The sequence below is a fragment of the Hippopotamus amphibius genome, chromosome 11 (genome assembly GCF_030028045.1).
Source record: "Hippopotamus amphibius kiboko isolate mHipAmp2 chromosome 11, mHipAmp2.hap2, whole genome shotgun sequence".
Taxonomy (NCBI): Eukaryota; Metazoa; Chordata; class Mammalia; order Artiodactyla; family Hippopotamidae; genus Hippopotamus; species Hippopotamus amphibius.
In genome coordinates this window covers 37,707,501-37,735,418 of record NC_080196.1, presented here as the reverse complement: position 1 = coordinate 37,735,418, position 27,918 = coordinate 37,707,501, and the positions used below count along the sequence as shown (strand labels likewise).

Sequence of the window (27,918 nt, the reverse complement as noted above, 5' to 3'; positions counted from 1 at the left end):
GGATGCAGTGAAAAGCAGGATGCAGAGAAATGTACCTAATATACTTTTTCTCTCTCTTTCCTTCTTTTTGATAAGACAAGCAACTCAATCCTTCATATAAGTATATGAATTTATATAATTATATCGACAAGGATAAGAACTTAGAAAGCCTAAAGGGGCATGAACATTTTTCTTTGGCAATGGGTAGGCCCCAGAGGTTTCTGAGTGAGGAGGAGAGAGACTGACTAGAGCTGTGCCTTGGGGACATTGATCTTTAGAATACAATCTTTACTACTTATTACCCAGGATTCTAATTTAAAGGTGGTCAACTTCCTATTGGCAGACTACTGCCAAATCTGTTTCCTTCTCCACCAGACCCTTCTGTTCAATGGATTTCTCTCTTTCAAAATCAGCATCCTTAGATTCTACTTCGGCAGTTGAACAGCTTTTTGCCTTTGGCAGCAGTTTGAGTCAACCCTGACTCTGACCTCCTTCCTCTGCAGTTCATCCTCTGTCCCTGGTAACAGCAACGGAGAGGTACAGCTGTTATTGTCCCATTGAGGGCTGACTATGGAGTCATCATTGCACCATCTGGCCTTCCAGGTGTTGGACCCCTTTTTGCATGTGACGTCACCTCTGTAATGGGAGTCAATAAAGGTTGTGTTCTAGTTATCTCACCAGAGGTGAGGTGAAGCTAAATCCTTCATGACTCCTCTACGTGACATAGCTTTTCTGTTTTACAAGACACCTCTGCAGGAATACACTGAGTACGTTGTTTCACTCCCTTCAAACACAGACCTGGCCTTGCTTTGGATTACGGGTGCAGGCAATTAATACACTTTATGTCTTTGATGTCCCTTGTCTATTAAGTTTACTTGGCACATTACACATTTCTGTACTCATTCCTTAATGATTTGCTTTTGTCTTCCAACAAAGGGAGTACCCAAGGACCCTAGTATTTGCTAATGAGTTACTAGGTACTGTGACATTCCAATTATTTATTAGCAGGTTTTCTAGATTTCAGTATCGCCTAAACATGTGTTTTTTTTTTTTCTAAACATGTGTTAATAAGTTGTTTTGCAAAACACAATTAAGTTTTAAAAATATTCAGCCATCATTAAAGATGTCTTCAATAAAGATTAAGTTAATAAAATCAGTGTTTACCTCATTACAAAGCTTACGTTTTCAGCAGTAGGATTGCCAGACTTGTGGTCTGCTGAAAGGTTTAAACATCTGTATGCAGGAGTCATGTATTCATGTGGTGGCTAGTGGCCAAGGGAAAATGATCTGCAATAATCACCATGTCCAGTTTTGACCCACAGATGCTTCAGTGAGATCTGTGCAGTATGACCAAGGTTATCTTGGACATCTTTGGGGCAGTGTTATGGTGAGGCAGGGTTGATAACTCCCAGTTGTGGACAAACTTCAAAAAAAGAAGAGCAGACAAATCAGTCTTATCCAAGGCAATTTTTAAAAATTAGAGATAAGAAACTGTCCTAGCATTCTTCCAAAAATCTAAGGAGAAAATTAAAGTAAGTGACAGACTGGAAGAAAACATCTGCCACATATTCCATAGAGAAAGGCCCAATATCCAGAGGATACTAAGTGCCCCTACAAATCAAAAAGAGAAATTCAACCAACCAACGGGCAAAGGATATGAGACACATGAAAAAGCACTCACTTCCATCAGCTGTCAGTGAGATGCAAATTAAGACAATAAAGAAACACCCTTTTTTGCTCTCCAACTGGCAAAGCCTAAAATGATTGATATTATCATGTAAAAGCAGGGACGCAGAGGAATGGGCACTGTCACACACTGATGGGAACATAAACTAATGAAACCCTTTTGCTAAGGCAACTGGGGAGTACTCACAAAAATCAAAAATACACATCCACTGTTGTTCTCCCCAGTTCTACTCCTAGGCATTTACCTCCGAGAAACACTCATATTTGTACAGAAAAATGCATGCATTGTGATAGAGAAAAATTGGAGAAAAAAAAGAAATGTCTCATACAAGGGAGTAGTTACATAGATCATGGTTTACTTATACTTAAAAGTAGCCCCGTTAAAAATGGTCAGCAGTAGAGCTCATATTCACTGTTAAGGGAGAAAAGCAAGGAGCAGAATAACATGTACATTATGGTCCTATTTTTACAAGAAAACAAGGTATCTCTGTACATGTCTACTGCCTATCATCTATCATCTATCTATCTATCATCTGTATCTATCTATCTATCTATCAATCTATCATCTATCTATCATCTATCATCTACGTATCTATCATCTATTATCTATGTACAAATGCACAGAAGGGGATGCAAGGACTGCATCAAATTGTTGAAAGTGGTTACTCTGCTCCAGGGAGGGGGCATGGTTGGTTCCAGGGGAGAGGAAATGAAGAGGGGCTCTTCCCTTTTGATATGTTTATTAATGTAGTATTGAACATTTTAGAGCAAAATGTACCCATGAATCACCTGTGCAACTAAAAGAGACAAAAATAACCCTGAAAAGAATCTGTAACTTTGTAAAGTCCAGAGAGAACCTAGGAAGGTAGGCTGGGCCTCCCGTAACTGACTTAGCCCTTCTCCACCTCCCGCCAACCTCTCTGACCCCTTCATTATCTTCCTGGGAGTAATGATGGGGAAGGCCTTCCTTCACTGACTCCTTTTCCTTCATTTCATCAGAGGGGACATGTGACCTTCCTGGGCACCTATACAACAGGGGTCTAATACCTCCTCCTTAGTTGGATTGTGAACTTTCCTGCCGTCTAAGGGCATTGACCTTGGCGCCCAAAAGAAGCTGGGTTCCAGTTCTGGCTCTCCCTCTACTAGCTGTGCATTGTTGGGCGTGTGTATTAACCTCCCTGTACCTCAGTTTCTTCATGTATAATAAGAGGATAATAATAGTGCCTCTGTCAGAGTTGGCTAGTATTATGATGATGGGAACTTGATCTTTCTGACTCCTAGTGACCCAAAGTCTGTGCTTAGGTACGTGATGGTTGGCTGCCTACATCTCTATTTATCCCAGTTCTTTTGGGCAACCCTAGCTCTGACCAGACACTGATGCCAGACTCTGGGGAGTCCCTGTGGCACTCCTTCTGCTTGACCTGCCACTGGGCCCCCTTTCAGATTTGCTCAGCTGCCCGGGGCTGGGCTTTTGTTCATGAGATGCCTGACTAGTGACACAAGATGTGCCCGGGAGGGAGCTTCCCTGCTGTATAAATGCTGCCTAACAGCAGACCTCTACCTGCCGGAAGGGGAGCGCAGAGTCCCGGCGGTAGACACAAAAGTCTGCATGGTGTTTCATCGGCTCCTCTGAAGGCCTGTGCTGTGACTAGCACGCCTTGCTGCGGAGCTGCACGTGTATAGGCTTAAGTAGGTTGTGGTGCAGACTGTGCACGAGGGACTGGGCTGGTCCACGGCCATCTCCACCCCGAGCACAACGGCCACTGTGGGGAGGGGATAGTCCCACTTGTGTGTGTGCTCTGTTTTTGAAAGCTATTGGTACTTTTCAGCAGTGGGCTCATCAGTGATTTCAGGGTGGTCGACAGTGGACACAGCAAATCTGCTATTTTCAGCTCTTCCCTGTTCAGCATCACTGACAAAGCCCCTACTCCCACTTCCACCTCAGCTACCATTATTCCCCCTTAATCAGTGTAAGAAAACAAAATAGACTTTTTGTCCTTGGAAGTGAGAAAACATGGTACCAACTATCTTCCCCTGGCAAATGAGTAAGGTGAGCCCAGCCTGTGCTGCTGTGTTTAAAGACTGTCTCCTTCCCTTCAGAGAGTGCTGACAGAGCCCTTGGCCTGCAGGGACCACCCACTTACAGTTACGCGCCTGCCCTTCCCCATTTGTGAGCTTCCTGGTTTACATGAAAGTTGGCACTTTTCTGCAGGGTTATTCTGATATCTAGATAATAGTATCTGCTGGCCAAGTTATTTTTGAAATACTTGTATGAAAATTATCATGTCAAGAATGTACATTACTGCTACGATGAGATTAGAATGCATCAGCTGCCTTCTGAAAATCGGAAATGACTCTCCTATAATGAGAAGAAATTTTATTTTAAGGCATTTCATTAAATGAAATAGGTGTTGGGAAAATTGCTTCTTTGAAAAAGATTCAACTTAGAGACTCAGCTTACACTGCATTCTGCAATAAATACCAAATGAGTTGAGTGTGAAAAATAGAACAATAAAAAAAAACTATAAGAAAATTTAGGGAAGCATTAAACAAATATCAGGCAATGAACAATCTGTCATTATTACTATTGCAATGACCCCTCCTAAGTACAAAAGCACTGGAGGAAGTTGTAAAAGGAAAGATGAACGAATTTGACTAGATAAAAATAAATAAAATCCCGGTATATTATAACGCACTCTACAAAGACTAGTCACTATTATTGTCGGTAAAACAAACGGACAAAGGCAAGGTGCTTTCTGGAGAACCTAGAAATAAGGGAATTGATGTTGTCTTATGAGTTGAACTGGCAAAATCTTCACACCTGTGAGATAGAGCCAAGAGAATCATTGTGCCTATTCTACCTATCTTGTTTATAAAACAGAAACCTCCCCTGTCACACCCTCTTTTTTTCTAGGTGGACACTTTCTGAAACACAAGACCTCTCTTCCTCCCTGGCCACATCTGCCTGGACCAGAGGTGCGTTTCTGACCCAAAGATAGCACATTCTTAAGCTCGCCAGCAGCAGATGTCTTGAAGGCCTAGAAAAAAACTGGGCCAGTCAAGTTCTTTCTCATAACTTTGAGCTAAGAAACAAGCAAATAATTAGCTTGTTGCCTTGCAGACAGAGATAAAGGATGCTTTCAGGTACAGCTGGGGCCAGAGCAGACCAAAGTCATGAGCAAGCGGGACCCATGGTCAGCAGAGCTGGCAGGTTGCAAGAGCAGACGTGCATGGAGGTAGCAAGAGGCCCTGAAGGAGGCACGGGGAGTGTGCAGGGCTCTGGAGCCGCGCTGGGTCCTGATGCCTGCCCCACACCCTGCCCTGGGTTCTGCCTCTGGCTCCTGTTCCAGCTTGGAGGGCTCTCGGATCTTATTGGTGTGTCACAGGGAGATTCATCACCACACATGCATCCTAGGCTTGGACTCACTTAACTGGGTTTCTGTTTCCGAAAATCAAGGGAGCCAAAGTAAAACTGATTATTCCTGTGAATAAAGTCACTGAAACAAAGTGACTTGGGATTCATCCTTGAGAGGCAGGAGGGGGATGTCATTAGAGTTTAGTGAGTAGCAACCTAACAAATGGTATTCTACCTTTCCTGGGGAAAAGGGTACTGTGCACAGAAGAGGGGTGGTTGGGCTGGAGACTCCTGGAATTGCTGCGGGGATATCCGCTCCTGTGGGCAGTGGACGCTTGGCGGGGCTTCACTCCGAATGTGAGAACCTGTCTCTCAAAATTCTTCTCTTTGTTTTGACTTCCTTTGTGCTTGGGGATGCCTATTTACTAACCGTCTAATCACTAATCTATTTTGCTTCCTGGGAGAAGAGGCCCTGGACGGAGGCAGTTTAAGAGGTCCTGTATATAAAAGGACATCCTCCATGGTAAATGAGTGGATTGCCTCTTTGGTTTAGAGTGAGTTTGATTGACATTGGACAGCCTTCCTGCATCTACCCAGCACGGGCAAGATGCTGGATGTTGTTTCATTCACTAAGGTAAGACCACCCTGTCAGGACTCTTGGGAGGCAGCCATCCATCTTTTTTTTTTTTTTTTTTCCTGACATTCCAACCAAATCACTGCTTCCTTCCTTATATGTGACAATTATCAGTGTTACCTCTTGTCAGTTAATATACTCCACAGCCCTCCAGCTTGCTCAGATCATTTTTTTGTTGTTGTTTGATCTCCAAAGTATGACAGCAAACATTCAGTCAACTCTATGAAGACATCAGTCATACTGGTTATGGGCTGTCACTCTGATAACTGCACGTCTTGGAATGTCAACACTCTGAATTGTTACAGAAAGGACTTTAAGAAATCTGCTTTGCTCTTTTCATCTCCAGATACACTGAGTCATTGTAAAAAGCTGCCAATCTATCCTGCTTCTAGGAATCCTTTTAACGATTCCTAGAATCTATATCCATTTAATTACCTTTTCTGACAAAATGTCTTTTTCACATGATCAGCTATAGTTTCAGTACAACTGAAAATTATTTCTTCCTTTTTTGAGTCTCTTTAAAGATAAACTACAATTTACTGGTCCCTCTGTATAAAATGAAGTAATGCAGTCTGTCCTCACACAACTAGGTTTCTTTAACAGGAATCACTCACATGCAATTGGTTAGAGGGAGCTGATGGCATCCTGGTGTCACACAGCAGACTCATTTGCTGACATGAGATTTTTTCCTTAGTTAATTCAGGTTTTGTATCACAAGAAAAGGTCATTAAATACAAAGTAAGTTAGCAGAGCTGAGCCTGGCAGATGGTGCGGAAGTGCAGGACTGAATACAGTCCCTCTCCCCACACTCCTTCTCCTAGTCTGGTGTGGCCAGAGCTCTTCCTTATAAGGAAAGGCTTCTTTCTCGTTGTAGGGCCCTTCCCATCTTTGCACTTGTTGTTAATGCCTCCATAACTCAGCCCTCAACCCTTCCTATACGCTCTTCTACCATGAGAGCCTCATTTTGGGAAAAAAAACATGTTTTACGTAGAGTTTCCTTATGTATTAGGAATTTAGCATGTCTTTTTATTTACACCATTATTTTTATTAGCATTGTAATTGGTTTTGTTAGAGTACTAGTTATAAAATTGCATGGGTTTGAGAGGTCTTCCCAGTCTTAATTTTTCTACAATCCCTGCTATTTTTTTTGTATGTAATTTTGCATTTATTCCATTATAGCAGAAGCACTGGTGCTTAAAGCCAGTTTTCAAATTCCTCATTCACAGCTTTCTTTTTTCCAGGATAAATTATGCTAATGGTTATAGTCTCTCACAGGAACTACTCTCCAGTCCTTTACAGATGTATCTTGTTTCCAGCCACAGATCAATATCTGAAAGGTTTGCAGTGAATATGATTGTTGTCAGCCTAGCATTTCTTCCTTTGGAGAAAGATACCTCTTCAATTCCCTAAAAATTGTGTTCAGCTTGTGTGGAGCAGATGGGCTAAGCCCCGAGGAGTGGGCACGGGATTTAGGACCAGTGGGTCAGAGTGTTTCATCCCCTGGAGTCAGGGACTGCTTCAGAGATGGGTGTGTGACCTAAGCCAAGCCAATCGTTCCTCTCGCTGGAGACTTTTGCCAACATTGTTGGAAAAGACCCTCTTTACTGGGATTATGAATTCTATAGACCATGTAAGCTTAGAGCTTTCAGAGGCACCTTCCCACTAAATGGGGCGAGGCTATCAGAGAATCTAGCTGAGTAGCACTGAGAGATGGGAGGAGGGGAGAGAGAGAGGAGAGGGAGGGGGAGGCTTAGGAGGGGAGAGGAGGAGGGGGAGGAGGGTGTATGTGAAGCCAACCATATCCCTTGGATTTCCTGGTTACATGAGACAATAAATTTCCTATCATGCTTACGGCCAAACATCCTGGCCAATACAAACTGAACACAAATAAATTAAATTTGTTTGATAAGAGTATTTAGAAAAATCAAACTAAATACTCTAACGTGCAAGCAGAGCTTATTATTTAAAATACAAGTGGTACTACTGGGCATATACCCAAAGAAAACCATAATCCAAAAAGAAACATGTACCTTAATGTTTATTGCAACACTATTTACAATAGCCAGGACATGGAAGCAACCTAAATGCCCATCAACAGATGAATGGATGATGAAGATGTGGCACATATATACAATGGAATATTACTCAGCTCTAAAAAGGAATGAAATGGAGCTATATGTAATGAGGTGGATAGACCTAGAGTCTGTCATACAGAGCTAAGTAAGCCAGAAAGAGAAAAACAAATACCGTATGCTAACTCACATGTACGGAATCAAAAAAAAAAAAATGGTACTGATAAACCCAGTGACAAGACAAGAATAAGGATGCAGATGCAGAGAATGGACTGGAGGACATGAGGTTGGGGGGGGTGGGGGGCGAAGGGGAAGCTGGGACCAAGTGAGAGAGTAGCATAGACATATTTATACTACCAACTGTAAAATAGATAGCTAGTGGGAAGTTGCTGTATAACAAAGGGAGATCAACTCGATGATGGGTAATGCCTTAGAGGGCTGGAACAAGAAGGGTGGGGGGGAGTCACAGGAGGGAGGGAATATGGGGATATGTGTATAAATACAGCTGATTGACTTTGGTATACCTCAAAAACTGGTACAAGAGTGTAAAACAATTATATTCCAATAAAGAGCTTAAAAAATAAAAATAAAATAAAATACATGTGGTAAATTACTTAATAAAGCAAAAAATCTACCTTGTAACCTTTTCATCATGACTTTAGCTGCTTTTCTCTGAACCATCTCTCTTCCTGTAGAGAGGGAGGGTTCCTGAGGAAATGGAGCACACACATGGAGATGCTGGGCAGAGTGGAAGGCTGATGGCTTGACTTTTGCATTTCTTACTTGAGAACATATCAGTAGTATTTTTCACTTTATGATGACATGTTTTTATTTTGTTGTCCCTGATGATTTCTGTGCCTGCCCTTAATCAGGTTTTCTCTGGTCCAATTTTTTGGTGCTGGTTTTGCTACTTAAGCATAGGCACTTCATCACATCCATTCCTACTAAACCTCATCTAAGTTTATGCTTTGAATTCTCTCATGTTTTCTGAAGCAGCAGTAAACCCACTGAGCTGGAATTGTATAGAGCCTGAAAATACAACCCCTCTATTCTATTTTCCAAACCACTGGAAATGATAGTTGAAACTCAAGTGGGACACTGAATCCAACCAGGGCTGCTGCAAGCCTGCAGCACATCTTTCTGCAAATTGGAAAAAGGCGCCCCTCCCTAAAGGCAGATGCAACCATGGGCCAGTGTAGGTGAGATGGAGAGTAAGGGCAGGCTGGGTGTCAGACCCCACTCAGCCCTGCAGCTGAGCCCCACTGGGCAAAAGGTGACTGATCATTAATCATGTTACAAAGACCCTTTCCATCTATTGGGCTATATGTGCATGAGCTAGGGTTGAGTTTGAGCCTTTTATTGGGCACATCAGATGAAGGGTAAAGATTCAGGAAAACTGAGTAACGGCTTAGTGAAGTATTAAACTCAGAAAAAAAAAACTGAGTCAGATAAATCTGAATTTATGGGGATAGTATACTGTATTTAAAAGTTTTCCAGTTGGACAGAAACGGACTTTGACTCCAACTTGTCCACTTGGTAGGCCACCTCCCTGAAACTCCATTTTTTTAAAAAAAAATCTGCAAAATAATGACAATACTATATTTCATAGACTCTAGACCAGTGGTCCCCAACTTTTTTGGCACCAGGGACCAGTTTCATGGAAGACAATTTTTCCATGGATTGGGGTGGGTGGGGATGGTTTCAGGATGATTCAAGAGCATTACATTTATTTTGCACTTTATTTCTATTATTATTACATTGTGATATATAATGAAATAATTATACAGCTCACCATAATGCAGAATCCGTGGGAGCCCTGAGCTTGTTTTCCTGCACCTAGGTGGTCCCCTCTGGTGAGGATGGGAGACAGTGACACCTGAAATGTGTTGCTTATGTCCAGTCTACTCTGTAATCTTGTTTTGGTTGCTGTCACTGCAGAAAACCCTGCTTCACAAAGACAGATGTTGGAAATGGAAGCAGGCTTCTCAGTGCTTTTGTGGCAATCTCAGGATATCCCACCTTGACTTTAATCCAGAACGTATGGAGATTTGGAGTCGTCTCAAATATATATTTTTAAGGCCACCATCATTTGTGATCTCAAGCAGCTGATCCTCTTCTAGCATGGACAAAGTTGATTCACCTGGCTTATTTACAAATGGACTCTTTCCTTCCCAGTTCGGGGGTCTTTTGTGGTTGGGAAGTAATGCTCAAACTCTTTTGAAAGCTGAGATAGGTGATCATGCACCAGCTGGGAGAAAGAAGACCCTGGCTCAGTCTCTTTCAAAACCTCTGCTAACGTTTGAAACATGTCAAAAATGCCAATGCTCACTTGTCACCTGCGTAATTTCAGTTTGGCTTTGAATGCAGCCACTTTACCTGCCGTCTTGAACACAGTTGTCATTCTCCCCTGAAGTGACAGATTGAGTTCATTGAGCAGGTTGAATATGTCACACAAGTAAGCAAGTTTTGTGACCCATTCTGTGTCACTGAAATGTGCTGCCAGTGGTGACTGTTTTTCTAAAACAAATCTCTGGAGTGGCTCTCATTTTTTTAAAAACATTTTATATATTTTTAAAAATTTATTTATTTTTATTTACTTTTGGCTTCATTGGGTCTTTGCTGCTGCATGTGGGCTTTCACTAGTTGCAGGATGGGGGCTATTCTTTGTTGCCGTGTGCGGGCTTCTCACTGAGGTGGCTTCACTGGTTGTGGAGCACAGGATCTAGGCGTGCAAGCTTCAGTAGTTGTGGTGCACAGGCATAGTTGCTTCACGGCATGTGGGATCTTCCTGGCCCAGGGATCAAACCCCTGTCCCCTGCATTGGCAGGCAGATTCTTAACCACTGTGCCACCAGGGAAGTCCCTGGAGTGGCCAGTGATCTATCTTTAGAAAGCCATCTCACTTCTGTGTATAAGAGAAGATGTGTGCTCTGTGTCCATCTCCTCACAGAGCTGCGTGAACAGAAGTGAGTTAAAGGCATGTACTTTAATGTGGTTGATAATTTTAATCACATCCTGCAAAATCTTGTTAAGTTCGGGCGACATTTTTCGGCTAGCCAGCTTTTCGCTATGGATGACACAGTGTGGAGACTCACATTCAGAAGCGACCTCTTTGACCCAAGCAGTGAAACCAGAAAGCCGTCTAGTCATGGCCGTGACTCTGTCTGTGCATATACTGACACGAAATGACCAATTCAGTTCTCCTGATATGTAACCATTCAAAGACTTGAATAGTTCTGCAGCTGTGGTGATGGTTGGCAACGACAGTGCACGTAACATATCCTCATGCACATCCTCCTGAAAGATACATCTCACAAAAACAAGCATTGTTGCCTTATCAACATCGGTAGACTCGTCAACCTGGATTGCGTACCATGGTGACTCATTAATCCTCTCTAACAATTGTGCCTCAATCTCCTCTCCTACTTCATCTAGTTATGGTGTCAGCTGAAAGGGGAACACGTGCCACCTTTTGAACTGCAGCCTCTCCTAAAGGTTCATGACAAATGTCCTTAGCAGCAGGCAGGATCAGCTCTTCACCAATAGTAAAGGGCTTCTCAGCTTTAGCAAGGCTGTTAGCCACTAAGAATGATGCTCTCAGTGCAGACACATTTGATGAAGTGGTGGCCTTCAATAAGTGCTTCTGTTCTTTGTGTTCACATTTTTTTCTTTTGAGAAACTCCAAAGGCTTGTCTTTCAATGCAGGGTGCTTGGTCTCCAGGTGGCGAAGCAGTTTTCAAGGTTTCATGGCTTCGTTGGATAGCCAGTCGCCATGTATTATACAAAGTGGGCTTGGAGAATATGAATTACCCATTGCAATGAACCTGTAATGTAAGTAGGACTCTTGGTATTTTATTTTAAATGCAGCTTTCTTTTTGTTGGCAGTGTTAGAATCTTCTGCTGTCTCACCATTGGGTATTTCCCTGTTTTCAAAGAAGCACTCCAGCAAGGTTGTTTTTTACTCATTTTGGCTAGGGTTAGCTTGTGGGCTTACCAAAACTGTGACTGAGACAAGTGCACAGTGCGGGAAAGAGGTGCGGACAGAAGCGGTAAGTAAAATAATGGGTGGGCCATGCACGGACTAAAATAAGTGTTGGATTCTGACTTGAAGCCTGCCACCAGATGCAGCTGTCCAATTGAAGTACATCAACTCACTTGCCACTATAAAGCCTGCCAGCAGATGCAGCTTAATTGTCACTTGCCACTCACTGATAGGATTTTGATGTGAGTCTGCAAGCAGTTGATTTGTTATGGCCTCTGTGCTGTCAAACCTCTGTGCTAACGATAATCTGTATTTGCAGCCGTTCCCCAGCGCTAGCATCAGCTCCACCTCAGAGCAGGCATTAGGTTCTCATATGGAGTGTGCAACCTAGATCCCTCAGATGTGCAGTTCATAGTACGGTTCGTGCTCCTATGAGACTCTAATGCTGCCGCTGATTTGACAGGAGGCGGTCATGCCCGCGATGGGGAGTGGCTGTAAATACAGATGAAGCTTTGCTTGCCTGCCTGCCACTCACCTCCTGCCGTGCGGCCCGGTTCCTAACAGGCCACAGACTGGTACTGGTCCATGGCCCAGGGGTCAGGGGACCCCTGATCGAGACTACATCAATTGTAAGACTCTGTCTCATTACAGAGGTTTCTTAAAATGAAAAAATAGCCAAGTGGATGGTCAAGTGTTTCCTGATTTCAGAGGTGTTAAGACTGTAAAAATTGTGTATTTTAGACTGTATGACATATGGTAACACTCCCCTTAATGGTTCTTCTTTGTGAGGATTAAATGACAGAACACGCTTGCCAAGTTCCTGGCACGGCCCCGAGTCGGTGCTCAAGGAAGCTGCTGTGGGTGTGGTTTCTACCTGAAGCTGGTGACAAATAGTAACAGGAGAATAGACTTGACTGAGGTCTTCACAGCCTAGCAAGATGAGCTGGATATAGTCTTTCCCTTACCCCAGGGTGACACACTAGAAGACAACATCACAGGGTAGGACCAGAAGTAAGCCTCAGCAGAAGATGAAAGTACAGAAAAAGCACAGCTGAAAAATAGTCCCGTGTATTCTGCTGATGGAGACCCAGATCTGAGTAATGATTTCCCCAAATCCCAAATGTGCAGGAGAAACATTTTTAAAACGATGTTTTTCAAATGATGGGTTGGGGTCTTTCTTTGAATGTGGAGTCGGAGAAAGAAAACTTCCAGAGTGTTCTGTTAGCTTTTCTAGCGTTTGGTTTTTTCTTCCCAGATCACTGACAGCTACTTCTATTATATATCCTGTGATTTCTGAAGTGATCACTGATTGGCTTCCTGCTGAAAACCCTTCTGTGCAGCGTCCTGTGACGGGTGTTTTCATTTAGGCCTGGAGGGGTCTGTGGAGGGCAAAGAGGTGCCAAGACGTGTCATTCAGCCTCTTTCACCTGCCCCCAAAGCAGCTGACTCCTGGACTGGTTGAGGATGGGCCTCATGCCAAAGAACAGCCACTCATTGTCTTTTGTTGCCAAAGACAGTGCTGCCAGGGGTAGCGCATTGATGCAGAAGAACCAGTGCCAGGATTCTCATAAGTGAAAAATGGCCTGGTGTATGCCCTTGCTTCGGAAGCCATCTATTTCCTCCCCCACAGTTTGGGCTTTAATGGCATTTTTAGAGATATGCTGAGTGGAGGTGAGGCGTACGTGGATATGTTCAAAACACCGGCCCTGTGATGAAAAGCAGCCTAAATGCTATGTGTACGGGGCAGACAAGTGCAATGAAAATGGCTTGCCTTTCCAAATCAATGGCTGGTATTTTGGGGGGAGATCCTAAATTGGTTATTTCTTCCATTTCTGATTTCAATTTGTTTCAACATCAGGACTGATGTAAATTGTGTACAGAGAAGGACAAAAAAGGAGTTTGTGGCGAGCGTTTATTCTACTTCATTTTGGGTTGCCTTGTTTTAAGAGAAGGAAATAATATGGAAGTTTTGGTTGACTGATTATGCCATGTAAAAATTAGATATTACGTGGTCACTCTGGAATTAATAGCCTTTAGGGATTTTTAAGAATGAAATTCAAGTGGCAGCTCTAGATCACGATGTCAGAGAAAAACCAAATTGCCTGAGAAGACAGTGGCAACCCGAACTCTAAGCATGTGGGCTGGCTGATGAGTTGATCAAAAACACAGCTTCCATTTCCTCTCGGCAGGCCAATTATATGTGCATCCCCCAGCATCTCACTCCCGCGCTGGGGTCCAGAGGCAGGATGCGGCTCAGTTTGGGCGTGGAGCTGAGTCATCATCCCACGCACGTCATGGTACATCCGTGCCACGCTCCCACCTCCTGACCCTTAGATTCATTAAAGGACTTGTAGGGGAATGAAAATTCCACTTGATTTAATTTCTCCCTAGGAAAAACGCACTCAGTCATGTAATAAATCTGTTGAAACCAGTTTCCTTCAAGGTTGCCTTGGAAATGTTAAATGTGTGTACAAGTTCCACCTTGTACTTCCTCTGTGTCTGAGATGCAGTAGTGGGGGAGCTACTGCTTGTGGTCAAGTACGGTGAGGGGCTTGTTGAGTAACAGGGCTGAGTCTCAGCCATCCACTCACCTGGGCTCCCTTGGATCAAGAGCACATTTGAAAGATGGGTAGCCAGGAGATGGGTCTTGGTCTATTATTTGCATAGAATGAAGTAAGAGTGACATTGGTTTTATTAGCACCACTGAACTAGCAGCTGCTTTCTTGTCAGCAATAAATGTTTGAATCTCAACATTGGTATGAACCCTACTTATTCTTATCATCCAGAAAACACAAAGGTCTACTTGCCCAGGGCTGCTTCTAGTAGATCTGGACCCTTTGTGTGTGAATTACAGACATCCTCTCCGGAAGATCAATCACAGCCCTCAGACCCCCGGCCCCTGCCTCTTGGGCAGGACACAACCTGGGCAGCTGTAGGGCAGCCTCCGATTTGCCTGATCTCAAGAATGTGGCAAACTGGATCCATCAACGTATGTTGCTGCACCAAAGTTATGGCGAACTTGGAAGTATCTGTGACAACAACTCGTACTCAGAGTGAAACATTAGGTGTATTAGTGTAGGCCACTCGTGCCTTCCATCAATTGTATACTTCATTAGTGTTGGAACAGTTTCATTTTGGTTTAGAGATTTAGATATTTTTCACAAAACATCCTTATAAAAGGTCTTTCCCTCTTATCTCCCCAGGGATGAAAACAGAACATTAGGTCCTCTGAGTCAGAGGATTCTGACATGCGGGCTCTGGATTCGCTTAAGCCTGCTTCCCCTTCCCTCATTATTGGTTTGGGTCACTGACCTCTTTGAGAATCAGATAAACTATGGATGTTCTCTCTAGAAAAGTGCTCCTGACCCCCAATTTTTTTTCATGCAGTTTTAGGGGGTTTGAGAATTCAGGCCAAGAAAGGAGTTTTACATAGGATTTTAAGGGAGACCGATTGTATTGAAGTAGTTATCAAAATTTAAAATCATTTTTTGTGATATAGAAATATCTATGTGATTTTATATAAATGTATTAAATAACAAGATCTACTGGTGAGTCTAATAACTACTGTAATTTTGAAGTACTGATGAGTATAAAAGATAGTTTACGATGTCTGCCAACTCTGCTGTAAAATGAAAATGTCGGTAATTTCCACTGTGACAGGTGCTGCTACTTCTACTGTGGTCTGCTGCCGACATTCATCATTGGAGGGAGTGCTAAATTGCGGTTAGAGGTTAGTGAAAATAAAGGTGCATTTTTCCTCCATCCAAGATCCTGGACCTTAAGTCAAGAACCTCTGAGACTCTAGAGATTCTTGGCCTGGTGCCGGGCATGGCTCAGGGCTTGGCGGCCTCAACTCTTTCTGTTCAGGCCTCAGAAGAGAATGTGGGGCTCCCTGTTTCCCTAACTGAAGTGACCCGAGGCTATTGTGAGTTTCCATATTTTGTAGGAAAAATCAAAAGGGACGTTCATAGTGGCTTCTGTCCTGTCCTCACTTATGAGAGGAGAAAGGTGGGGACAAGGGGGCCACAGGGAGTCAGCTGTGACCAGGTAACTCCTGCCAGTGACCAAGTCACAGGGAAGCTGCAACTTCTGTGAAACTGCCCCAGCCTGGGAGGTGTGTCTTCTAGCTTGGAGTGAAAGAAACATTTCCTCTCACTTTCACAAAGACCCGAAGCATAGTATTACCAAGGTCGCCTCTTGCCTTAATCTCACCGTTCCGGGGATGCTCACTTAAGTGGGGGAGCCCTGCTGGGCAGCCTGCACCCTGGGAAGGCACAATGACTCATTTTTGCCCCTCATCCTCCTAGAGGCTCACGGAAATGATGCTGAAGAATGCGCACCTGGGCCAAAAACGATAAGTATAAGCTCTGGGAGGTGTGAACGTGTTCCACAGCATTTGAAAATGTGAAACATCGCTGTAATTATACAGTTATGACCAGTTGGGCTATTGCTGGAAAACACCAGGGAAGAGCCAAACTTCCTCATTGGGATGCTAGAGCTCAGGCCTATATGAGGACGAAAAGTTCAAGTTCTAGACAAAAGAAAGTGCTTTTCCTGATGGATGATAGGAGAGATGACAAACTTCCAAGGAGAGGTGCTCTCAAAAAAGGTTCCTTGGCAGGGGTTTCCTGAAACTCGTCCTCACAGCTATTTGGAAGCACATCATGACCTGATTTTCACCAGGAAAATGGCCTGCGGAAGAGGCTCACTGAGTATCATCTGCTTACCAATTTTACTTCTTGCTTCATTTATACTTTCTCCCAGGGCCTTTGCTTCAGAAAATCTGGACAAAAAGAAAAAAAGAAATGAGAGTTTAACCTTTTCTGTTCATCCTAAATTATGTTTTAACAATAAGAGATTTCCAAGAGGTCTCTAAAATATTATAAAACTTTATTGAAAGACATAAAAGAAAATTTAAATGAATGAAATATATTAGGCTTAAAAGTAGAGATAAATTTGTATTAATTACTGGTATCGTGAATTTTTCTCCTCGCTCCAGCACAGAACTTCATTCCCATGGTCTCTAATTGATGACTTTCGATTTCTACTGTTTTATGATACAAGGGAAACAGAGTAAAGCATGGCTGTAAGCCTTCTGTACTGTGTTCTATTAATCACAGTACCAAGATCTTAGAGTCAAAGAATACTTAAAGGACATTTTTTTTCTGATCCTTTTCTTTTCTGACTGGAAAACTATGCCCGGTCGTAAGGCAGATCCATCCCATCACCAGTTTCTGTAAATCAAGCTGTGTGGGGCACAGCCACACGTTTGTTTATTGTCTGGGGCTGCTCTCATGCAGCAAAGGCAGGGTTGAGGGCTGTGACAGAGACTATAGGGCCTACAGGGCTGAAAATATTTACTATCTGACTTTTTCCAGAAAAAAGGGTTTGCTTACTCCTGTTATATATGATGTTAAATCGCATTTTGGAAACATAAAATAATCCTTAAGTATCCCCTACCCAGAAATGAGCTCATTTTGAGATCCATCAAGTCTTCTTTCTAGCCAGTTTTTACAGAGTTAATATCATACCATATATGTGATTTTTGTGCTTTTTTTCCCTTACTTAGGATTACAAGTCCTATGTTATTAGAGACTTCTCCATTATCTTAGATGGCTACCTGCTAGTCTACCAGATGCTGCGTTGATGTTTACTTAATGACTCCTCTCTATTTTCTAACAGGTATTCCTGAGACGTGCCCTGAGAGCCCAACCTTGTGCTGGAGAAGTGTAGGAAATGGTCTCTATGAAAACCATGCCATCCAGGCCCCTACACACAGCGGGCCCTTATGAAATGTTAATGCCCCACCTTCAAATCTTTCCGGATCCCAGTAACTCTCAGATATCACATTGTTTCATCCACAAATGCTTTAGTCGCGCAGGATTTTGTTAGAAGAAGTGGGGAGAAGAGGGCATTCCAGGCCCTGAAGGCTCTGGGCCTGGTGGAAAAGAAGCGTGAATTATGTCACTGCTATTTTCCAAATGTGTCTGCTTGGCCCGAGACTGCAGACAGAAGTTTCCAGGGAAGGGGACTAAATTTTCCCTTAGTGTTAGATTTTTTGGGACTCCACCCCTGGCTCCTTATTAAGGGTGTTCAGGCTCATCACTGATGACATATGTCCGTTCTTCAGCTAGGGCCTGTCACCTTCTGGAGAACAGTGCAATCCCATTTGATGCCATGCAGACTGAATTCAGCTCAGCAAGCATTCATACCACGTGTAGGTCGCTGTGCTGCACTCTGTGGGCTCACTCTGGCCTCTGTCCCCTGGGCGGACTGGCTCTGAGGCTTGGTCCGGGCCACTCAGGCAAGGACTATCTTCATACTTTAAGTTCTGCCAAGTGGGAGCTTTAAGTGTTTGGTGGTCGCCATGTCCATCCCAACACCTAGGCTTTCATGGGGTTTGATAGTCCTCCACGGCTCAATGAATGACCCCTCTAACTGCCTGTTCCATAGAGTCCTGGGAGCTTTAGATCCTTGGACAATACGAGAGCAAGGCTGCCAAGCTGCTGAAATTCATGTCAAGGATGGAGGAAACCAGAGCAGAGCTGGAAAAGGGAAGATCCTGCGGGCAGAATGGGCCATCTCTGCAGCAGCCCTGCTCAGAGACGTCCTGACAGGCCTGGAAAGGAGCCCCCCAGCCTTGGCGGTGCCCACGTGTGTTCCGGGGAGGGGAGGGGCATGGCGAGGAGCTGCTTAGTGCTGTGGTCAACCGTCTCCACCGAGCCGCCCCACACCAGGGCTGGCAGACACCGCCGGGAAGCCACGAGCTGTCCCAGGCTCTCCTCTGCAGCCCAGCGCTGAGCTAAAAAGGGCTTTCCCACTGACGAGGTGTGGGCTGAGGGCTGTCCCGTCTCCGCGAGGCCATTTTCCCTTCACTCTGCAGCTGTCACCACTCCAGGCCACCCCACCCACATGTTTTCCTGACCTCCGGTCGTCAAGACAAACTCTTGCCTGAGGAAGCCCAGCCCTGAGGGGGAAGGAAGGGAGGAAAGGAAGGCGGGAGAGACAAGAAAGAAGGTGGCCCCGAATTTCTACCCTGTTCCTCCTGTGCACCCTGCATCTGCACACCTCCCAGCCTAAGTCTCCCTCAGCCCCACCCCCTCCCCTTCCTCCTGATCTTCCGGGGTGGGGGGTGGGGGAGCCTCCTGACTCCTGAGCTTCTAAAAGGGGCACATTCCCATTAGGGATGTGGTCCAGGTGGTGGAACCTGTGCTGACTTTCCCAGAGGCGCCGCCCTCCTGGACAGTATCTGAGGCTGCTGCTCCTACGGAGGTGGGGGTGGGGGGCGGGAGCCCCCAAGGCTCGACCAGGACCACCTGTGAGCCCCCAAGGATCTCCTACTCCTGATGGCCAGGCATTCCTGTCCGGGAGCAGGGCGCGGCGCGGTTCCGTTTGCGGAGTGCACGGTGCTGGGGGCAGTCCCAGCGCGGGGCCCAGTAGGCTGCTCAGCTCATCTGTGCAGGGGAAGCTCTACCTTGGGGCAAGACCTGGCTTTGGAAGGGAGAAGGAACGCAGCACCCTGGCTGTTCCTTCACAAGCCTGGCTCCCCGTGACATCCAGCCTTGACCCACCCGTGAGTTCCCACTGTGCGCCAGGCACCATGAAGGGCTCTGTCCCCAGAGTGAAAACAATTCTCTCTGTTGGCTTCTATGGTATATCTCCCACCTCCCTATTTTTTGCCCTCTCTCCCTGGCTGCTGCTTCTCAGTCTCCTTTTCGGGCTTTTCTTCTGGAACCTGTTCCTTAGTTGCTGGTAATGGCCAGGGTTTAGTCTTAGACCCTCTCCTCACGCTACCTATTCTCTCTAGGCATTCCACTCATTCCACTCTCGGTCATTCCACTCATCTACCACCTCTACGGACACCTCTCAAATCTCCACCTCAGCCCTGCTTGACTTCCTGACCCACTATGCAACTGCCCATTTGATGCCCTGCAGATAACTAAAACCCACGGGATCCAGAGCAGAACTGAGGACCTCCCCTGAAGACCCCCCCGCCTTCCTCCCATCCTTCCTCCTCTTGCTGCATGGCACCCACACTCACCCAGGTGCTCATGCCTGAAACCTGCACACCATCCTCTGCCCCGCTCTCGGGTAGCCCCTTCACTCAGCCCTGGAGTCTCGCCCATCCTGTGTCCTCTCCTGATGTCCCACTGAGCTTCACCCTACTCCACCTGCCTTGAGGAGCTGTCACTCCCCCAAGACCGCTTGAGCGACTGCTTTTTCAGCTCCCTGCCTTCATGCTCCTGCCTTTGGGCTATTTCCCACGTTGTCTTCTTGTCGAGGGTGATGACCTTAATGTGTTGATTATTCTTAGAGTGAACAAACATCCAATTCTCTTCCCCATCAGAGAGAAAGACCGAGACTGCACCTATGCCCTTTCCTTCCTCTGTTGCCTTGTCCCTGACATTGTACCTTGGCTGCCTCTGTTATATTGTGATGAAGAGCCACCTTTCATTTCCTTTACACTTTTTAAAAATCCCGCAATTCCTTTTCTATTTCATTCCATTTCCCCATCAAGATGGCTCTCCTCTTGTCTCCCGTTGAGCCGTTCCTTCCCTGACTCTCAGGAAGCCACTGCTGCATTTGCCTGCTTCTAGGAAGTGGTTCTCAGGCAGTTTTCTTGGCTGCTAAGATTTTTCAAAGTCAGTTTCAAATTGTCATTCTCAAGCAAAAAAAAAGAAAAAGTGTTTTTGAGTACCATTTTTGTGGCCAGCACTGTTTTAAAAAACTGTGGGGAGAATGAGAAGATTCTAATCTAATCTTTGCTCTCAGAGTTCATAATTCTAGTTCAGGAGACAAGGTGTAAATACAAAAAACAAGTGGAAAAATAATAAAGGTTAAAATTGAAGTCTAATAGGAACCAGGGAACTCCTATTTGTCATGGACGTTATTTCCAGATGGTGCCACGAGATTTCTCGCCACTCTTGGTCCAGTTTTCCTGTTGGCGTTGGATGGCTGTTCTATTCTCCATCTGAAGGGTCCAACTGAGTGAAGGGGTGCTCTTCTTGGTTTTCCACATTATCAATGCCTTCATTTTCAATTGGAGCTAATCTCCCCATTTATTTACTCTTTTGTTACTTAATGGGACTCTGTGATGGGGATTCCGTTTGTATGGAAGATCTGCCACGAGAGAAAGTTAGCTGTGCAGGCCCTGGGTGCTGGAAATTGCCGAGCATGGGGCTTCCAGCCTCTCTTCATATTATTATATACTGTGAGGATGAGTCATGCCAGGAAAATGTAGTGATTTTCAATTGCACGTCTACTTGAATTGTCTTCTGTTGAAAAATCCAGCTTAAGAATTGGCTCACGTGCTCTAGTTCATTGAAGGGCAGATATCCCATTAATGTGCCAACATCTTGTTTCTGCTGTCACAGGCAGGCAGCACAACTTTCCCCAGACTGAGGGCAGAGCTGAGACACGCTAGCAGTTCCCTGTGGGGGAGCAAGAAGAGGGAGAAATCGCTCCTATTAAGTAACATTGATGTCTCAGCCGTTGATGGTCTCCTCCTGCATCTCTGCATCAACCTTGCACTCTGGGGGAGCTGAGGGAATTCGAAGGGATCTGGGCCACCAATAGTCCCTATATTTGGGCTAGGAAGCTATTTGCCATGGGCTAATGAGGCTGAGCTGGACCAAAGCTGATGTGTTGGGATCCTAAGCCCCTCTTTTGTGGACTTTGCCAACATGACAGCTCAACCCTTGAGCCACGGGATGGCAGGGTTACTTGACGTGAGAAGCAGGGAACAGAGTGGGAGGCTAGGCTTGTGGGTCCTGGTGGCTGAGGATTATCAGAAAGGCAAGACTTTCTAAGAGGAAGTCCACTAGAAGTAGAGTTAGGGAAGAGCAATTTAATGCCGCCCCGAGGAACACCCCTCTGGCACATGTCTGTATTCCTGGGACCGGTCAGTCTTCCCACAGATGGTCCATGTGATGCTCCTGGTCACTAGAGGGAATGGGAGCAAATGTGTGGAAGGGATCAGGGTCACTGCAAACCTCTTCCTAAAGTGATGGAGGCATAGAAGTCATGCCTTTTTTTTTTTTTAAGCTCTTTATTGGAGTATAATTGGTTTACACTGTTGTGCCAGTTTCTGCTGTACAACAAAGTGAATCAGCTGTATTTATACATATATCCCCATATCCCCTCCCTCTCGCGACTCCTTCCCACCCTCCCTATCCCTAGTCATGCTTTATTCTGATGTCTGCTATGGGAGCACTTGTAGTTACTTGTTTTCATACAAAAGTATTTCACTTTGTTCTCTGCCATAACAGTTACGAGCATGTAATGTCTGATAAGTGAATACTCTCCGTGAATGCAAACAAAGGTTCCAATCCTGAGAAAAGGGTAGGTCCTGGCTTATACTGCCCAGTACCGAATATTCCTTTAATAATTGGTAACACTGAACAGATGTAGACATTTTAAAAATGTGGGCTGGCCTCCTGACTTTTCATTTGATTTTAAAAGACTGATTTACTGCTGGGAAAACTTCTTTTCAGAGGAGAGGTTTGTGTGAGTTTCATTAATTACCTTGCTTTATGGCCACAAGGACGATGGGACCACCACGGTTCCCAGTCCATCCTGTGTGATTTAGATGTGTTTGAACCCCAAAGCACATCTCGTCCATGGGCTGTCAGAACTCTACTGTTCTACTAGAGTGAAGTGAGCTCTGCATTGGAAGTCTTCCTCATCCCTGCCGCCCCCAACCCATCCCCCGCTGGAAAAAGACCTAAACTCAAGGGTACAAGCCCGATCCTGGAGCCATGCGTAATCTAGAAGAAGGAAGATGAAGCACTATGTTCTTCCTAATCAGTAGTTCTTCAACTTGAGCGTGCAGAGGCGTCTCCTGGTGACTGGTTTCCCCTGTGCAGTTTTGAGGCTCTCCCTCAGATGCCCTGGGTCTCAACGTCTCTGGACAACGTCTGCCCAGTGGCTTTCAAACCTGGTGGCATGTTGGAATCCTGAAACAAATGGATGCTCAGGCTCTACCTAATTCAATGAGAAAATCTGGGGGCTCAGGCCCAGGCTCTGGTAGCTTTCACAGGCTCCACGGGTCATTTTACTATGAAGCGAGGGTTACGAGGCCCCGGTATAAGCTGTGAAGCCTGAGGTGAGGACACAGCCGAAGGCTCTGTGGGAGTCACTGGACGAGGCAGCTGTCATCCAGCTTCGTATGCTTGTCTCAGACAAACAAGGTGTCCACTTCAACACGTCCAACTGACTCTACTGAAAGCACACGGCCCGCAGCAGGGAGAAGCACTGGGAAGTTTGTGAAACCCCTGGATTCACGGGCTAACGTTTGTGTGGATGTGCACATCCCATTTCTCTGGGGACAGAGTCCTCAGCTTTCCTGAGGTTCACCTCATCTTCTCCCCACCCCTGTTTCATCCATCTTTCACTCATATCCCATGTCAGGCTCCCATTCTGCTCCCCTCGGAGGCAGCCATTTTTATGGCTAAAGTGGGCTAAAGTATACTTTTTTGTTCAGCTGTTTTTGTTTGTTTTGTGTGCATCTATTTTTAATTTGCATAAAGTGTGTGTTCTCACTTAATGCTGTCCTTGCTGGTATGTGTGCCTTAATCCATCTCCCACCCACCGCATCTGCCTTCCCAACATGCAGCCTGCACAGAGAGCTCCTCAGCATTCTACCTCTCGACTTCCCCAAGGGATGGATGCCCACAAGGTCTCCAACTCTCCTCGGCCACAAACAGAGCTGCTGTGGGCATCCTCATGTATGTCCCCTCCTGAACCTGGGAGAAGTTCTTGGGAGACACGGTCGGCCCTCTGGATCCGTGGGTGGAACCTGTACTTTTGGAGGCTGACTGTACCACCCATTTTATATAAGCCACTTGAGCGCCAGCCAACGCGGGTATCTGTGGGGGGTCCTGAAACCAATCCCCACAGATACTGAGGCACGGTGGCTGTGAACCCAGGAGGGGAACTGCCGGGTCACGGCGGGCGCAGACACCTCTGGGATTAGGAGGCCTGCACTGCGCTCCAGAGGGCTGCTGCCACCGTCACTGGATTCCGAAAGCCATCTGGGCTCCATGGCCCCCGAGTGTAACCATCACTGGTTAACGGGCCGGGCTGGGCCCTCAGTGCTGCCTGCCTTTCTAGCTCTACCGTCTTCCCTGTTGCCCTCGGCAGCTATTCAGGCTTCCTTCCAGGCTCCCTTCCCTCCGACATTCCCACCTTGCTCCACACCCCGCCGCTGGCATGCTTCTGCCTGTGGCCTGCAATCTTGACAAATTCTCTCCCTTTCTGAAACAAACTTCCCTTGTCCTAGGCCACGTCCCCTTGTTCTTTGACAGATGTTGGCCACCTCTCACGGGCACTCTGAACACATTGCTCGCCCTCCCTCCACGCGCCCAGTTCCTTCTCTGCTGCTTCCCTCCCAGCGCCCAGCCTGTGCTCTTCCCGCTGCCGACTCCCCTTGCACTTTCCCGCTGCCTCCTGCTTATTCCTCTGGAGCATCTGAAGACAATAGGCTTCTGGGAGCCGTCTCCCCTCTTGGCTTTCAGGCGGGCCTTTCCTGCTGGTTCTTCCCCTCTTCTTCGTCTCCCTCATGGCCTCCTCCCCCGCCCACCCTTCCATGAAAGCTTTCCCCGTGGTTCTACCCTCCAGGCCCTTGAACTTCCACATGTTTTCCTGAGAGAGCTCGTCCCCTTCGCATGCTTCCCTGAAGCATTTATAAACGTATGACTCTCAAACCTGGATCTCATTTTAATTCAACAGATAGGTTTTGAAAATGTACTGTGTGCTAAGATGCAGCGTCACGCGTGACATACGAGCGCGCGCAGCCTAGAACTCTATTTTTCAAACTCCAGACCCACACATCCAGCAGCCTTTCTGTTCGCTACAGTTTGGGGACGTGCGTCAAATTCATGGATTAGGTGAACCAAACGATGTACCTTTAAGTTTTTTCTAAAGGGTCCAGAACACAGGCGTGCTGGGCAACCTGTCAGCAGATGGTGCTGCCTGCTCTGCATCTGGCCTGGAAAACGCACCAGAGGCATCTGGGTCACGGGGCGTGCATGTGTACACTTCCTTTGAACAAGAAGTGCAGGACGGCCCTGCCAAGCAGCCAGAGGGCCTAGAGTTCTAAGACACATCGTTTGGTCTGTAGACATTTCTTTCCCTCGCCTTTGGAGCCGTGAAATAGTGATAGAGGCCCGGGCGGATGAGAATTAATATAAGATGTGAGAATCGCATACCAGTGCTGTCAGCCCCAGCCCTGCTCTAACACTGCTTACCCAGCGGTACTGGGATGGCGAGGCTTAACATATGGGAGAGAAGTGTACCAGGCTGGACACAGTTCAGTGTGAAACTGCACACAGCTCATGCCTTCTTTCAGGAACCAAGTTTTCTCTAGGCTGGCCCAGCTAAGCCTTGGAGGACCAGCTGCTCTCCGCACCAGCCTTACCTCTGCTTCAGGATCTGTTTGTTGTCTTCGATGGTGACACTGTCAGTGTGGTCCCTCTTGAAAATTTCAAAAGCCTCCTGGCGTCCTAACGACATTTCCTCTCTCATCCCTGTTTGGAGACACGGGGAAATGGCCTTAGTCACAGCATCAGGATCTCATTAATTTCACTGTCACTTCCGTCAGACGGCAAAGTCAGCCCTGGCTCCGGGGCCCACGGCAGAGAGGCTCCTGAACAGACAGGTGGCCCCAGGCTTTTCCAGCTGGCCACTGCCACCCGCCGCTGAGGAGGCCCTTCCTGTGACACCCGCTGCGCCCTGCGGGCCTGAGCCTGGGCATCCACGTGACTCTTTGGGGCGGGGGGGTGGGGGGGGGTGGGGAGTTTGGAATGTCTGGTCAGAGAAAATGAAAACCAGAGCGCCAAGCCCTGGATGGCTGCGGACATTTGCAAAAGCACTTTCTGCCAGCACTCTGGGCCACATTTCTCCCCATTTTCCTATTACGCCCCATTTTGCTTTTCTGTTTGATCTCACCCTGAATTTCCAGGCATTTAGTTAAAAGAAGTACAATCCCAATCGAAGGATTTAGAATCTAGAAAATTCTGCCCTTAGTCTCCATATCAAGGCTCATCCTTGTTTCCTGTGTCTAGTGAGGGGCTTCCAGTTCTTACTCTGGAGTTAGGTTTTCAATCACAAGACCAGCGAGTGGACTACGGTGGAGGTTCCGGTTCACGTCTAACTTCAACCTCCTGAATCCCTGTAGCCACTACAGGCCAAGCCTGGCTGCTGGGCCCTGATCAGGGGTCAAACTCTGAAACCAGAGTCAGAACAGCCAGGACACTTGGAATGAGCAGATGGCATCCCTGCCCCGAGGCCCTCTTCCTCGCAGCCTCCCAGGATGAGGCTCCAGGCAGGTGTGGGCCTGGGACTCCTATGGTAAGAGCTGCATTCACAGCTGGATTTTGGATGAGTCCATAGAGTCATTTTTTTATGCCTCTGCCCTTTGTTCCCTTTCCTGTATTTTCAGCCACTTAACACTATCTGTGAAGCCCTGGCTGAGTGCTACTACCTCCATGGAGCTTTCTGTGAGGCCCAGACTAAACAAATCCTCCTTCCACTGTGTTTCTGTGACATGCACAGCCCAGCAGACTCTGCCACTTCACGTGACAACCCTTTCTCACGAAATGCGTATGTCTCAGGAGGTAGAGAAAATATTTTTTTGTGAGTCCCCAGTGTCCTTTTCAATGTCTGGCATTTCGAAGGTGCTCAACGTATGTCTGTTAAGTGAATCAGGTCAGGAATGAACCGGAAGGGATGAGAGCCTTGCTCTCATTGCCATAGGAACACAGTCCAGGGCTAGAGGGGCTCGCTAGGAGACCTAGGGTTCCAGAGGCAGATTCATATGGGCCACATACCACATCTTTTGCCTGGAAAAAACCCACAGAGTCCTATCACCCAGCCCCAGGGTGCGGAACTGGACCAGCCCATCTGACACCAATTTAATGATTACTGTTGATAAAAATAGCACCATGAAGAATGACTGAATGGTGAGGCACACAAAGATGCCCCACCCTTTTCCAATTAGAAGCAAATGGGCATGTCTCAATTCTGTCTCCACATCTGCCCAGCACACTCCCGATTCGGGTGGGCCTGGGAACTGGTTTGGGTGATGCTCGGAAAGATGGGCCCTGATGCACGAGAGACATTAGCCGGAGGGCAGTTTGCTCCGGCAGAGCCAGCCAGGAGCCAAAGAGCTCATTCTACACCTTCCCCCACCCTAGTCTGCGCCCAGCTCTGACAATGTATGCCTTTTACTGTGTCATTTTTATGATTTATCATCATTTTTATGATTTATTTTAACCACAGAGGGTAGAGGAATGAGTCTCTCTGGACTAGGGTTGGGGGAGAGGGAAGCCCCACCGAGACCCCACTGGCACCTGCCTGCCTGTGGGATCCCCAGATTGCCTCCCACACAGGAGGTGATGAGAGGGCTTCCACCAACCAGAGGTGGCAGGGGTGCGGGCGTGGTGGAGGGTTGTCCAAAAAGCTGCAGCGTCGAAGAAGGACTCCCAGGCTCTGATTTCTTTAGGGCTGACAGCCCAAGGTGACAGCTGGGTGGAGAGGCCATGGCGAGGTTTCCCAGCGCCGATGGTACTGGTACCGCAGTAGGTCCTGGAAGAACTTGTAATCAGCTGAAAACCCCACAGGGACTTCCCTGAGGTGTGGAGGGGTCTGGGCAGTGGGAGCAGAAGGGCCAGAGGGTGCATTGAGAAGACAAGCTCAGGAGGGTAGTTTGGGAGCATTTTGCGGAGAGTTTTGAAGGTCATGCTAAGAAAGTTGAGGACAGTGCCATGACATATTGTACACAAATCACCAATTTTCAAAGACTGAAAATTTAGTAAAATACGCATTATGGGATAGATACACTGGAAGTATTTAATATTTTTGGTGATTTAAGAGGCACTTGGTGTCCTGCAGTGCTGTGGACTTATCGTCAGGATCACGGGATTGGCTTTCCTCCTGGAGGGAGATTCTGATTGGCATTCCTCTTGGAGGGAGATTCTGATTGGCTTTCCTCCTGGAGGGAGATTCTGATTGGCATTCCTCTTGGAGGGAGATTCTGATTGGCTTTCCTCCTGGAGGGAGGTTCTGATTGGCATTCTTCCTGGAGGGAGATTCTGATTGGCTTTCCTCCTGGAGAGAGATTCTGATTGGCATTCTTCCTGGTGGGAGATTCTGATTGGCATTCTTTGATGGTGATGACCTCAAGTGAATGAACATGAGCGTGATGCCTGTAA

The 27,918-nt window shown here is 46.4% G+C and overlaps 1 protein-coding gene across 1 annotated transcript in view; it reads right to left on the bottom strand.

Annotated features, from left to right (window-relative positions):
* Positions 1–27,918, bottom strand: part of KIF6 (kinesin family member 6) — a 363,044-nt gene that overhangs the window by 55,865 nt on the left and 279,261 nt on the right. Inside the window, exons 14-15 of the mRNA XM_057698188.1 lie at positions 25,125–25,233; positions 16,435–16,490 (exon numbers count right to left, since the gene is read on the bottom strand). Of these exons, the coding sequence (XP_057554171.1) occupies positions 16,435–16,490; positions 25,125–25,233 (165 nt within the window). The remainder of the gene's footprint in view (positions 1–16,434; positions 16,491–25,124; positions 25,234–27,918) is intronic.